The sequence below is a fragment of the Carassius auratus genome, chromosome 14, assembly GCF_003368295.1.
Source record: "Carassius auratus strain Wakin chromosome 14, ASM336829v1, whole genome shotgun sequence".
Taxonomy (NCBI): domain Eukaryota; kingdom Metazoa; phylum Chordata; class Actinopteri; order Cypriniformes; family Cyprinidae; genus Carassius; species Carassius auratus.
Genome location: NC_039256.1, coordinates 541,150 through 553,758, shown reverse-complemented (window position 1 = coordinate 553,758; position 12,609 = coordinate 541,150). Strand labels below are relative to the sequence as shown.

The following is a 12,609-nucleotide window of genomic DNA, read 5'->3' as shown; positions in this document are numbered from 1 at the left end:
ATAACTAGTAACAGCATGCAACTTGAGGCCTTTTGTGCCAATAAAATTACACAAGGGTCCAATTTTACCCTTTTAATTAAAAACAACAACAACAACTGAGTTATACCGTATCCACACATCTTTTGAAATTGTAAGTTCTACATATTTCAGCTTCTGATTGCATCATTGTATAAAGAGGCTAAATAGAGTTCAATTAATTAAAAATTGAACGTATTACTTTAAAGGTGCATTTGTGTTTTTTTTTTGTTTTTTTTTATGCAATTTGACTGATAATAAATGTTTTCCATAAAGTTAATACCAACAATATACCCCCTAATATCACCTGAAATCTTGAGCATGTCAATTTGGGAAGACCCCACAGGGTTAAGTCATCATAAAACACTGGTATTTATAAATTTTAGTCCAAAATGATAAAGTGTCTTAAACATAAAAATATTCTTTGGACATGGATTATTGCTGCTTACAGCTCTGCTCTTTATTTGAAGCTGAACAAACCGCTGCATGAGTTTTCAGAAGAAGACAGCAGAAACAGTGAAACTCCTGAAGCACCAGTCCAGAATCCACGAGGTAATGGGAAGAAACATTTTGTTGAAGAAATACTTTTAGTTTCCATCAGAATGAAGACTGAAATCTGTGCATGTGACAAGCATTTTTAAGTACACAATTATTAATGACCACGCTGGAGAACGTCTATCAACCTCGAGATTTAATCGCTGCTAAACGTCTGAATCTCCAGATCAGACAACAAGCTCCTTTAAAATTATAAAATGAGCCGATAGGACCAGATTATTTTTGGTTTCTAAAACTAAAATCTCTAGGGCTGCTTGTCATGAAAGCAGAACTGACTTCTGCTGCTCTGAGAGCAGAACTCCTGCCGGACCGTCTGGATGAGATCTGCACCAGCTCCACCGCGTGATCCACATCACCTCTCTCCTTTATACACCTCAAGAACTTATTCAGCAGCTCCTCACACACAGAACAACACATCCATGTCAACATTCAGACGTTTAAGACATAAAACATCATTTAAAATTAATTTTGATTCATTGTTACAAAAAATGGGTGTTGCAACATTACATTTAAATCCTAAAATACTGACATTTCTACAGTTTAGACATTATTCTAGCCATGCTCAACTATTAAACACTAAAGTCAAAATCTGAGAGCCCTGATCGTACCTAGGAGCTCTGTTGTGTGTTTTGAAGAGTTTCAGTGTTTCCCTGAATTAAAGGAGGAGAAGGAAAATCTGCGAGGAGCTTGATCTCAGTTTGATCTGGATCACATTACAGATGTTCCCAGGCGTCCTGTCTCCTCTGAGCTGCTAGTAAAACAGAGACGAGGTCACTAGGAGAAGTGGCTCATCATAACCTTGCCCCGGTCAACAGTGTCATACATTCTCTGGATTTCCAGCAAACGACAGAAAATATATACATGTGCATTACAAACCAGCACCATTATGACAGACTGGCATAGAAATTGGCTTTATAATCCACTGGCAAGGCAACTGAAAAGAAGACTTGTATAAGGCACTAGTATTAACCAGTATAGATGTAGATTCGGTAGAGGCAATACTTCCTGATTCTGCTTCTCTCATGCCATGCCTGTCAGCAGCTCCTCCACCAGCGTCTGTCTGTTGGCATGGCTCGGCTGTTTTTTATTTTGGGGTGAAATATTTCATAGACACTCTTTTTTCAACTAAATCAATCCATCATATAATAACTTTTCCATATTTGCAGGATGAGGTCTAATCTGTTGTCCGTATTAAGCACTTGGAGCAGATCTCTCATGACATTAGAACTGGGGTAGTTCACCTGCAAATCAGATCACATCAGCCATCGTTCATGCACTTCCTTCCACGTGTGTTCACATGAAGAAACACATGTTTCACTCACTGAAGGAACAAGATCTCTGTACCACTTCAGCACCAGGTCAACGCTCTCCATCATACAGAGCAGACTGAAGAACCGCGCACTGAAAGACAGACACAAGCAACCTGAGATCAACCAGATTTCTGAAGTTCACGTTATTCTGGACTCACTGGTAAATGTTCTGTTGGAAATCATTTCCCAGAAGTCTCCAGTTCTCTCCAACCCCCAGCAGCTCATGGACCCTGTCCTCAGTGTCCAGACACTGTAGATAGAGCTGCATGTCATCCTTAAACGTGACAGTTTCCATGAAGCAGTGCTGTTGAAAGTTTAAGTGCACTTACTATTCTCACAGCAGGAATGAAGAACAGTGCTGAAAAACACAAGCAGTGAAGGTGTGATTCAATGATTCAACTCTGTAGATGCTTTTACAAAAAGGTGTTATAGTTAGGCCCTGTCCAAATTACCCACAATTGGGGTCTTGTCCACTTGAGAGTGTGTGCTATGGCTAAAGCGTATCCCATCATTCCTCATGTTCAGGAACTCACAAGTAAAATTTGTGCAAAGTACTGAAGATACAAATGTAAAAAAGTTCTGTACAATCTTTAGCTGCATTTTTACATTGTGTCCCATTATCAAATCAAATGTGATCTTCACACCCACTTGAACACTTGTGCCAAATACTGGAAATATGTCATGACAGCACAAGTGTGTACCAGGACAAGGCAGACAGACCCATAAACACTGCTGCAATGATAATCAGATACAGTACCATCATCAGGGTCTTCAATCACACCTCATTCATCACTTCCTGCAGGATGTCTGATTGGCCCTGCGGCGCAAAGCATGATGCGATATGCATGATTGTGTGTTTCTGTGCACATTTAACGTATATTATTTTTATAGAATGGTTGCACCCTATTAATTTGGCACATATATGTTAATTAAATGTAGAAATGTATACTTTTGTTTTATTATTATTTGATAAGTAGCTTTTTATAATTATGAAAAATAATATTTAAAAAAGCTCACAATGTTATATGAGTTTCAAGCCTTGTATGCTTCATGGAAACCACATGCATGCAAAACCAGTCTTGTGTGTAAATTTTGAAGCAGAAATGTTGGAATCTGAAGGAGCAACAAAATACTGAGAAAATCACATTTAAAGTTATACAAATGAATTCTCGGCAGTGCATATTACTAATCAATTTCTGTATATGCATATATATTTATATATTTACAGTAGGAAATTTACTAAATATCTTAATGTAACATGATCTTTACTTAATATCCTAATGTAGTTTTGACACCTACAATGTTTTTTTGGCTATAGCTACAAATATATCCCAGTGACTTAAGACTACTTCTGTGCTTCAGGGTCACATTTAATGAAATCTGTGAGTTTTTAGTTTTTTTTTAGTTTTTGGTCTCTCCATCCATTCCAAGTCCATGCAACCAACATTTCAAAAAGTACATAAAGACATACATGAAATCCATGTAAAACATATTTTTGTTTTTACAGTAAAAGAATGCCATAGAGAATTGGAAAGGAATGATGAAGGTCAATCAGGTGGACTGTTGTTATGCATAAACTTTCATGTGCACTTAATATTTCCATGTACAGGTGCCTCCCAAAGTGGATGTGATAGAAACTTTCATCTCGGTCGAGAAACGGAGCCAGAAACAGGCCACGCGTGTGATGCTGCCATGCCTTAAACGTGTAACCACAGCAGTGTGCTTGACTTCCCCACAGGATGATGGCGATCAGGATGCAGAAGACAACAGGATTGTGGATGACGAGGCCAACGAAGGTGATGCAGATGCCACAGACTCCAGGAGAGAAGAAAACAAGATGTCTGAATATATATTCATGTTCTTATTGTGCACAGTTCTTTTGAGTGCGCATTTGCTTCTGCATCATAATCATGACCTTTATAGACAAGCCATTTTGCTGCTTTATTTCAGTAAATGCTATGCCGAATGTCACATTTTGTCTACATGCAGCATGTATTTAGGGACCTTTGAAATGTGTTTTTCCCAAATTCCCATTCCATTTTAATGGTCTAATTAAATTGTAATAAACAACAAACATGATCTGATCAATTGAACTCAAAAAACATCAGCAGTTTAATAATTCATTAGAATTTTTATAATAATAGTGAACTTAAGTATTTTTTATACTGTGACAGACAGAGCTGATTACATGTGATCTGTATTCCAAATCTGAGTGCTTGTAATATTAGATTATATTACATTTTAAATGCATTTGAAAAACTGTAGTAATCAGACTACAGTTATTTATTTTACATATCCATACAATAGCAATAAATTATTTATAATGGATTGATTCTCCCTAATTCTTCTTTAAATGTTCCTATCTAAAATTGTCTACTGCTTAACTCAGAAAGTCTTCCAGTTTGGTGGACATTCACAGAAAGACCAGTCATTAGTCAGCAGTCAGATAAACCAGTACTGATTACCAGGGCCCCAAAGGAAGAGAGGGCCCTTGAAAAGTCTGGAATATGTTTTATTTACCTGGATATTTTCATGGGCGGGGCCATGGGGGACCATCAGGACTGCCTATGCATAGGGCCCGGGATCTTGTGCAACGCCCCTGGTCAGCTGAGAGGACAGACTTTATGTACAAAAATCAACATTTCAGCATTGCATCAGTAATGTACACATTCATTTTTGTCTGAATTATCACTCAGTATGTTATTTAACCATGCATTATGTCTTTGGAATGCTTTTTTTCTTTCAAATTAAATGCACATGTTCACGTTATTTCCTTTTTACATGTGATGCAAGGATTCACACTTTTTTTTGTCAATTGAATCTTTCACCTGATATATTTATTTGAAGTCCCCCTGAGATTATGTTTTCTCAATGCTTTGTCAAGATGAGAATCAATGCGCTTTTTATTGAGAAGATGATTACCAATAGATCTTAATATCTTCAAATGCATAGTTTTGATTTTGACATTGGTGGTTACATAACAGCAGAAATGTTTGCTTTGTGCATTGAGTTTAACACCATTAAGTGCCCCCCTCCTCCTGTAGGAAGACATCCCGTCAGTATCCCGTCATGCACCGCTGTTTGAGCGGCACGGCACGTCAACGTGTTCTGAGTCGGGACACAGCGCCTTCATTGATAAAAAAAAAATCAGCTCTGTCGATTTTAAATTTATGAGTTGAATTTATTTCACCTTTGTTTGAGAAGCGGGCGCGCGCGTGTTTGAGCGAGATGTCTCTGGTTTGTGCTAGTAAGTGAGGTGGTTTCTGTTAGCATAAGTGATTAGCAGTGTGCAGCGTTAGCCATTGTTGTGCTACATTAGCACTAACTTTACGTACGAGAAACTGCACTTCTAGAAGCGAAGTAATGCAGAATGTGGAGCTGAACTTAACTTACTGCACTCTTGTGTCTGATGCTGGAGCCGTTTCTAGATGACTTTATAGTTCGACGAGCAAAACATACTCCTAATATAAGGGGAAATAATGGTATATGTTGAGTTTTGTGGAGTCTAGACTAACCATTGAATGTTACTATTAGGGAATATCGTATTATAAGTAACATTTGATTGATCGTGGTGTACTTATAATAAAGTGTTTTGTACTGAAGCGGAAGAAGACTTTGTATTTGTAGCATCATTGAAATTTTTATTCTCTCCTCAGTTTCCAACGAGGTGCCGGAGCACCCCTGTGTCTCTCCTGTCTCCAGTCAAGTATTTGAGAGGCGTCTGATCGAGAAGTACATTGCAGAGAATGGAGCGGACCCCATCAATGGCCAGCCTCTGTCCGAGGAGCAGCTTATTGATATCAAGGGTAACATACAGAAACACAGATGACACTAGCTTCATGAGACGTTCAGATGATCTGTGTCCACTTTAAAATGCATCTATTTCTTTACTTTTAGTGTCTCACCCCATTCGACCGAAGGCTCCCTCTGCCACAAGTATTCCTGCGATCCTCAAATCTCTGCAGGATGAGTGGGTGAGTTCTTTGGCCTGACTGTGTGAGGAAGATGTGTGATTTCTTCATCCATCCTTGAGTTTGTGTATCTTCCATCGTTGAGGTTGTGTGTCCTCCGTCACTGAGGTTGTGAGTCATATGGGTTCAGCACCATAATACATCTAAAAAATTCATTAAAACAGCTCGACACCGCTTCAATTTGGCATGAAGTTCTGGAAAAGCTGTGCCCAGATCTTTTCCCATCCCTTCTCCCGTCTAGTCTAAAACCGTGACCGTGTCGACTGTAATTTTATGTTTAAAAGTCTATTGCACGAATCAACCAACACAAGTTTTGAAAACGAAAATGGGAAATTGATTTTAACGACCTTCTCTCTGAGCGCGTCCAGGATTATTATTTTTTTTTTTTTTTACGCATCACACAGAAACTGCAGCTTCGGACACACATGAATAACAGAAAATAATACTTCTGCACCGTATTTCTCTTTTTACAACAGAAATGTGAATTCTGCTGGTATTCAGACAGTCTCATGCATACAGATACAGATCGCTATTATATATGCAATTTGTTGTTGTTGACATTTCTAATCGTAAACACAGCCATGTTGAAGCCTGCAGTAAATGTTTGCATTATGGCAGTCCACTCTGCTTATTGTTTTTCGAGAATGTTGCACTCCTGTTTGTACGTAACTTAGCGCCAATAAATCATCAGAATTATATTGAATCTTTACATTTGTCCTGCCTGTTTTCCGTGGATTTACCTATATTTGGTGTTATTTGCTGTATAAAATGCATCTAGACATGCAAAATCAATTTTTACAATCGATTAAATGAACACTTGTCTCAGATCAAACATTATTTTTTTTTCACAAAAGTCACAACCCAAGAAAGCAAACAGTTTCTCATTTGTAGGTTGCATTCATTGACACCTAGCGGTGGACGCAAGTAAAACAGTTTAACAGTACCTCATTCTTTTTTCTTCTCACCTGAAATTCATGCAATAAACATGTTTTTGACAGATGTTAATTTGTTTGTGGTTTATATAGCCTGCATCAAAATGAGGTTTGCAATGATGCTCCCGAAGGCACGGGTTGAAGACCCAGTCAATGACGTCACAATATGCTAATTTGTTTAAATTCATACCTACATAATCAACATCACCAAAATTGTAAAAAAAAAAAAAATTACATTGAAACTTGGAAAAAAAAATAGACCTACCTACTGACCCTTTTTTACAAATGTTTTACTGTTACTGCAAACCAAAATATTTTTAAGGATGGCCTGAGGTTGTTTGTCCTCCGTCACTGAGGTTGTTTTGTCCTCTGTCACTGAGGTTGTTCCGTCCTCCGTCACTTTTGTCCTCCGTCACTGAGGTTGTTCTGTCCTCCGTCACTGAGGTCGTCTGTCCTCCGTCACTGAGGTCGTCTGTCCTCCGTCACTGAGGTCGTCTGTCCTCCGTCACTGTGGTCGTCTGTCCTGTCACTGAGGTTGTTCCGTCCTCCGTCACTGAGGTTGTATGTCCTCTCACTGAGGTTGTGTGTCCTCCGTCACTGAGGTCGTCTGTCCTCCGTCACTGAGGTCGTCTGTCCTCCGTCACTGAGGTCGTCTGTCCTCCGTCACTGTGGTCGTCTGTCCTGTCACTGAGGTTGTCTGTCCTCCGTCACTGAGGTTGTGTGTCCTCCGTCACTGAGGTTGTGTGTCCTCTGTCACTGAGGTTGTTCTGTCCTCCGTCACTGAGGTTGTTCTGTCCTCCGTCACTGAGGTTGTTCTGTCCTCCGTCACTGAGGTTGTGTGTCCTCTGTCACTGAGGTTGTATGTCCTGTCACTGAGGTTGTGTGTCCTCCGTCACTGAGGTTGTGTGTCCTCCGTCACTGAGGTTGTGTGTCCTCCGTCACTGAGGTTGTGTGTCCTCCGTCACTGAGGTTGTGTGTCCTCCGTCACTGAGGTTGTTCTGTCCTCCGTCACTGAGGTTGTATGTCCTGTCACTGAGGTTGTGTGTCCTCTGTCACTGAGTTTGTATGTCCTGTCACTGAGGTTGTGTGTCCTCCGTCACTGAGGTTGTTCTGTCCTCCGTCACTGAGGTTGTATGTCCTGTCACTGAGGTTGTGTGTCCTCTGTCACTGAGTTTGTATGTCCTGTCACTGAGGTTGTGTGTCCTCTGTCACTGAGGTTGTGTGTCCTCTGTCACTGAGGTTGTGTGTCCTGTCACTGAGGTTGTGTGTCCTCCAGGATGCTGTGATGCTGCACAGTTTCACTCTGAGGCAGCAGCTGCAGACCACTCGACAGGAGCTGTCTCACGCTCTCTACCAGCATGACGCGGCCTGCAGAGTCATAGCTCGACTCACGAAGGAGGTCACTGCCGCCAGAGAGGGTAAGAGCTGCAGAATTGTGTTTTCTGGATGTGCTGATGGTGTTAGCCCTACACTTACGTGTTCATTTTTCTGCTTGCAGCTCTGGCTACACTCAAACCTCAAGCCGGACTGATCGCTGCTCAAGCCACTCCTGCTTCTCAGCCTGCAGCTGTGGTCAGTCATTCCTCCAGACAATTTATGATTTCATTAGGGGTGGGAGATGAAAAAAAAAACTTTGCCAAAAAAAATCACACCTTGAGAGTGCACACTTTCACTGCGTGATGTAGCGGTCAATGAGATTTCCAAACACGCCGCAGTAGAAACATTGTTAATCTCCGAACAACACAGTTAAAAGTCACTGATGCATTTGCTATCAAAATGCCACTTATCATGGTTCACTGGTTTATAAAGGTCATCTGTTTAGAACGAATCACTTTAATGATTTAATGATTCAGTACCAGCTGACTAGCTGCCACCAGCTGTTTTAGGTTCGATGCATCATTCCATTTAGTTTTTTTTATAACAAATTTAAATTTCTATATGTATATTTGAACCCAAAATTTTTAAAATTGTAATTGCCGTAACTGAGTTCATAACACATCTGAATGGACCTAAATGATGTTGAATATATGTATATATATGTTTTAGTATCTTTAAAAACTGTTTTGACCCCTCAGGGTGCCGGCGGTGAGGCCATGGAGGTCAGTGAGCAGGTCGGAATGACTTCAGAGATCATACAGAAGGTGCGTTGAACTAGTACCACAAGGTTCAGCAATGATTTCATTTTCATGTGAGATCACATTTTCAAAGGTAATGAAACTCATCTTCTTTTTTTTTTACAGCTTCAAGACAAGGCCACCGTCTTAACCACCGAGAGAAAGAAGGTGAGGATTTGAATGGCAGTGCTGCATTGTGTTTTTGGCACTGAGTTTCGTATTGTGTTCCTTCATTAATGTACTTGACCTTTTATTTGGCTTTGTTTGACAGAGAGGAAAGACCGTGCCGGAGGACCTGATCAGAGCAGAAGATCTCAGCAAGTTCCGCCAAGTGGCTTCCCATGCTGTGAGTAGCAAAGTTATCATCATCATTTTTCCAGTTATGAACCCAACACAAAATAGGTGTCAGTTTAAAGCTTAGAAACTTGGATTTACAGTGAATCTAAACAACGTGTCCCTTCGATTCACTTATCAGAAAGTATGTTAAAAAAGACGTACAATGAGCAATTAATAAAAATAAAATGTGCCCTTTCATTAAAAAAAAGAAGTCTCATTTATTCTTTACATTTTAATGTTTCAGTCATACTGTCATGTGTTTGTCTCATCTTTTCTTGACTTTATCAGCATTTTAATCCATCTTCCAGCTGGTCTGGGAACTAAGGTTCACTTAAAGTGGGAACTAAATGTCTTTTCCAACTTGAAATATAGAGTCACGCATGGTTTGTTGCACACAGTCTGTACCAGTATCGTGGACCATAAGCATCTCTTGGCCACTGAGTGTAGTCTGGGCTCCTCTTCAATACATCCTGTAAATCCTATGTAGACAGCAGGCAGTGTTTGGGACAGAACTCATCTCAAATTAACCCCCGTTCCTCCTTATGAACAGGGTCTTCACAGTGCCAGTATCCCAGGAATCATCTCTCTGGATCTCTGCCCAACAGACACCAACAAAGTCCTGACCGGTACCATTACAACACGGTTACACAAACACAGTTTGATCAGCGGTCACTTGTATATTTTGTCTTCTATGAGCTCTTGTGGTCCAGTGTTACTGCACGCTGTTGCTCCTGAAGACAGACCCGTATGTACACAACTTCACCATGTGTTTTTGACCTGCTCTCCCCAGGTGGTGCTGATAAGAACGTGGTGGTGTTCGACCGTCGGGAGGAGCAGATTGTTGCCACCCTCAAAGGGCACACCAAAAAGGTGTCGTCTGTCATCTACCACCCTGCTCAGGTATGCCATCGCTCCGCTCTTCATTCATCGACTCACTTCTGCTCAGTCTTCAGTTCTCACATGTCTCTTCTGGTGTTGTGGGTCAGTCGGTGGTGTTCTCGGCGTCTCCAGACAGCACCATCCGTGTGTGGTCTGTGAGCGGAGGCAACTGTGTGCAGGTGATCAGGGCCCACGAGGCCAGTGTGACCGGCCTGTCTCTGCACGCTACAGGAGACTACCTGCTGAGCTCTTCTGAGGACCAGGTAACACACACAGCCTGATGGATGAGGAACAGAACACAGATTACACTTCAAGATCTTTTCAAAACCTCGCTTTCTTTGAAGAGTGGAATGCATTGAGACGTATGTGTGTTGTAGTACTGGGCTTTCTCCGATATCCAGACCGGACGTGTCTTGACTAAAGTGACCGATGAGACCGCTGGATGTGGCAAGTATTCCTCTCTGTCGGCTACACAATTTATCAGATATTAAGTATATTCATTTTTGTGTTTTTTGCATATATTAATAAGCTTGGGGACTGAAAACTTGCTTTTATTCAGTACTTTATAAAAAAAAAAAAAAAATGATGTTAAGGTTAGTTCCATTGGCTGTTCTCAATGTATTCTAAAATATTTGTGTTGAATTTCTGATGCGTTGGTTCGAAGTCTTTCAGGGCAATGAAAACACAAAGTACTAAAATCATTAATAGAACTGTTAAGGAAATTGTTAACAGGAAAAAGAAATGTATACAACCATAAAACTATTTAATAGAAAAACAATATCATTATCATTTATAGATCCCTAATTTGGTGATGACTTTAATGTGCTTTATTTGTGTATCGCCAACTCTGTCTAAAAATAAAGAAACTGTTTTAGGTCCATATCACCCAGCCTTACTTTACCTGTGGAGATGTGTCCTAAATACTGTCCCAGCTGAACGAGTTCCACAGCTAACTTCAGATTCATTGAATGGAAAATGTCTTATTTGAACTATATTTTACTGTATTCAATATCTTGCGTTGTGCGTTTAGGATCTTGTTGGTAAAAATGGCTTTTGGATGAAATGCTGCTGTTGTTCACTCAGAAGATGTCAAGTCTTTCTTGTTTCCCTTCAGCTCTGACCTGTGCTCAGTTCCATCCGGACGGTCTGATTTTCGGCACCGGCACGGCAGATTCTCAGATTAAGATCTGGGATCTGAAGGAACGGACCAATGTAGCCAACTTCCCCGGACATTCAGGTCCTGTGACGTCCATCGCCTTCTCTGAGAATGGATACTATCTGGCCACTGGTAAGTCACATGACCCTTGAGAGGGAACTGGATGTCATATCCAATCACATTGATTTAAAATAAACAGGAAAATAACTCAATGTTGCAGAATTCATTATGAAACCACTTGAATCGCAGCTCTACGAAAGGCATTAGTGTCATTATTCAGCTCAATTTATTCAAACTCCGTTCTCATCCAATAGTGTTAGAGCACTTAAATCAACTTTACTGAATTTTAATTGTCTTTCAAACTCGGTTTCTACCTTTTTTTGGTTGACCTGTAGGTGCTCAGGACAGCTCACTCAAGCTGTGGGATCTGAGGAAGCTGAAGAACTTCAAGACAATCACTTTGGACAACAATTATGAGGTCTTGTAGCATAGGCCACAGATTTGACTGCCATGAGTTCTTCATCTGTTTTACTGCTTCTATGAAAAGCTTGGCTGATGTTTCTGTCTTCCTCCTGTAGGTGAAGTCTTTGGTCTTCGACCAGAGTGGGACATATCTGGCTGTTGGTGGATCAGACATCAGAGTTTACATCTGCAAGCAGTGGTCTGAGGTCCTCAACTTCTCTGGTGAGTGGAGCCAAAAATACTGTTTTATTTGTCAAGTGTGTTTTGTTCTGAGCTATCAAACAGACTTTCTTTGCTCTGCATTCTTATGTTTTAATCTGTCTTTAATCAGATCATTCTGGGCTGGTGACCGGCGTTGCTTTCGGGGAACATGCTCAGTTCCTGGCCTCCACTGGCATGGACAGAAGTCTCAAGTTCTACAGCCTTTAATAGAAAGAGAGGAGAACCTCCAGGAGAGATTTGAACCGGGATGTGATCATTTCCCCACAGCAAATATGTCTGTCAGTAATAAATTGTGCGTGTGTATACATGGATATGCATTCACGTTCTCATTCGTCATCGTAGTGATGAATTCCTCTCAAACATACAGTATATAGAAGACTTCTCTTTTGTCAGTTATTGCTTTAAGACGGATTTGGTCAGATTAGGGTTGATTTGAGCTCTTCTGCTTTTTAAGATTTGATTGTAGCCTGGCGAATTTTGTTAGTGTCCCATGACTTCCTTTTTTTTCCCCCTTTTGTGGACAATAACAAAAAATGTGAAATTGACTCCAATAAAGTTGAAATGGTTTTTATTTATTGCTTTATGTTTTCATTAAATATGCACTTCAAGGAGTCTGTGTTGTATTCAGTCAGGAGTGTTTGAGCGGAGCATGAGAAC

The 12,609-nt window shown here is 40.5% G+C and overlaps 1 protein-coding gene across 1 annotated transcript; it reads left to right on the top strand.

Moving 5' to 3' along the window:
• Positions 1–4,935: 4,935 nt before the first annotated feature.
• LOC113113368 (pre-mRNA-processing factor 19-like) lies at positions 4,936–12,523 on the top strand. Its single transcript, XM_026279508.1, has 16 exons — positions 4,936–5,127; positions 5,537–5,686; positions 5,778–5,854; positions 8,060–8,201; positions 8,282–8,355; positions 8,859–8,924; positions 9,024–9,065; positions 9,169–9,243; positions 9,784–9,859; positions 10,024–10,133; positions 10,220–10,375; positions 10,490–10,559; positions 11,227–11,400; positions 11,664–11,746; positions 11,847–11,952; positions 12,062–12,523. Exons 1-16 carry the CDS (start codon positions 5,109–5,111, stop codon positions 12,157–12,159), a joined length of 1,518 nt encoding a protein of 505 aa, XP_026135293.1. The 5' UTR covers positions 4,936–5,108; the 3' UTR covers positions 12,160–12,523.
• The last annotated feature ends 86 nt before the right edge of the window (positions 12,524–12,609 follow it).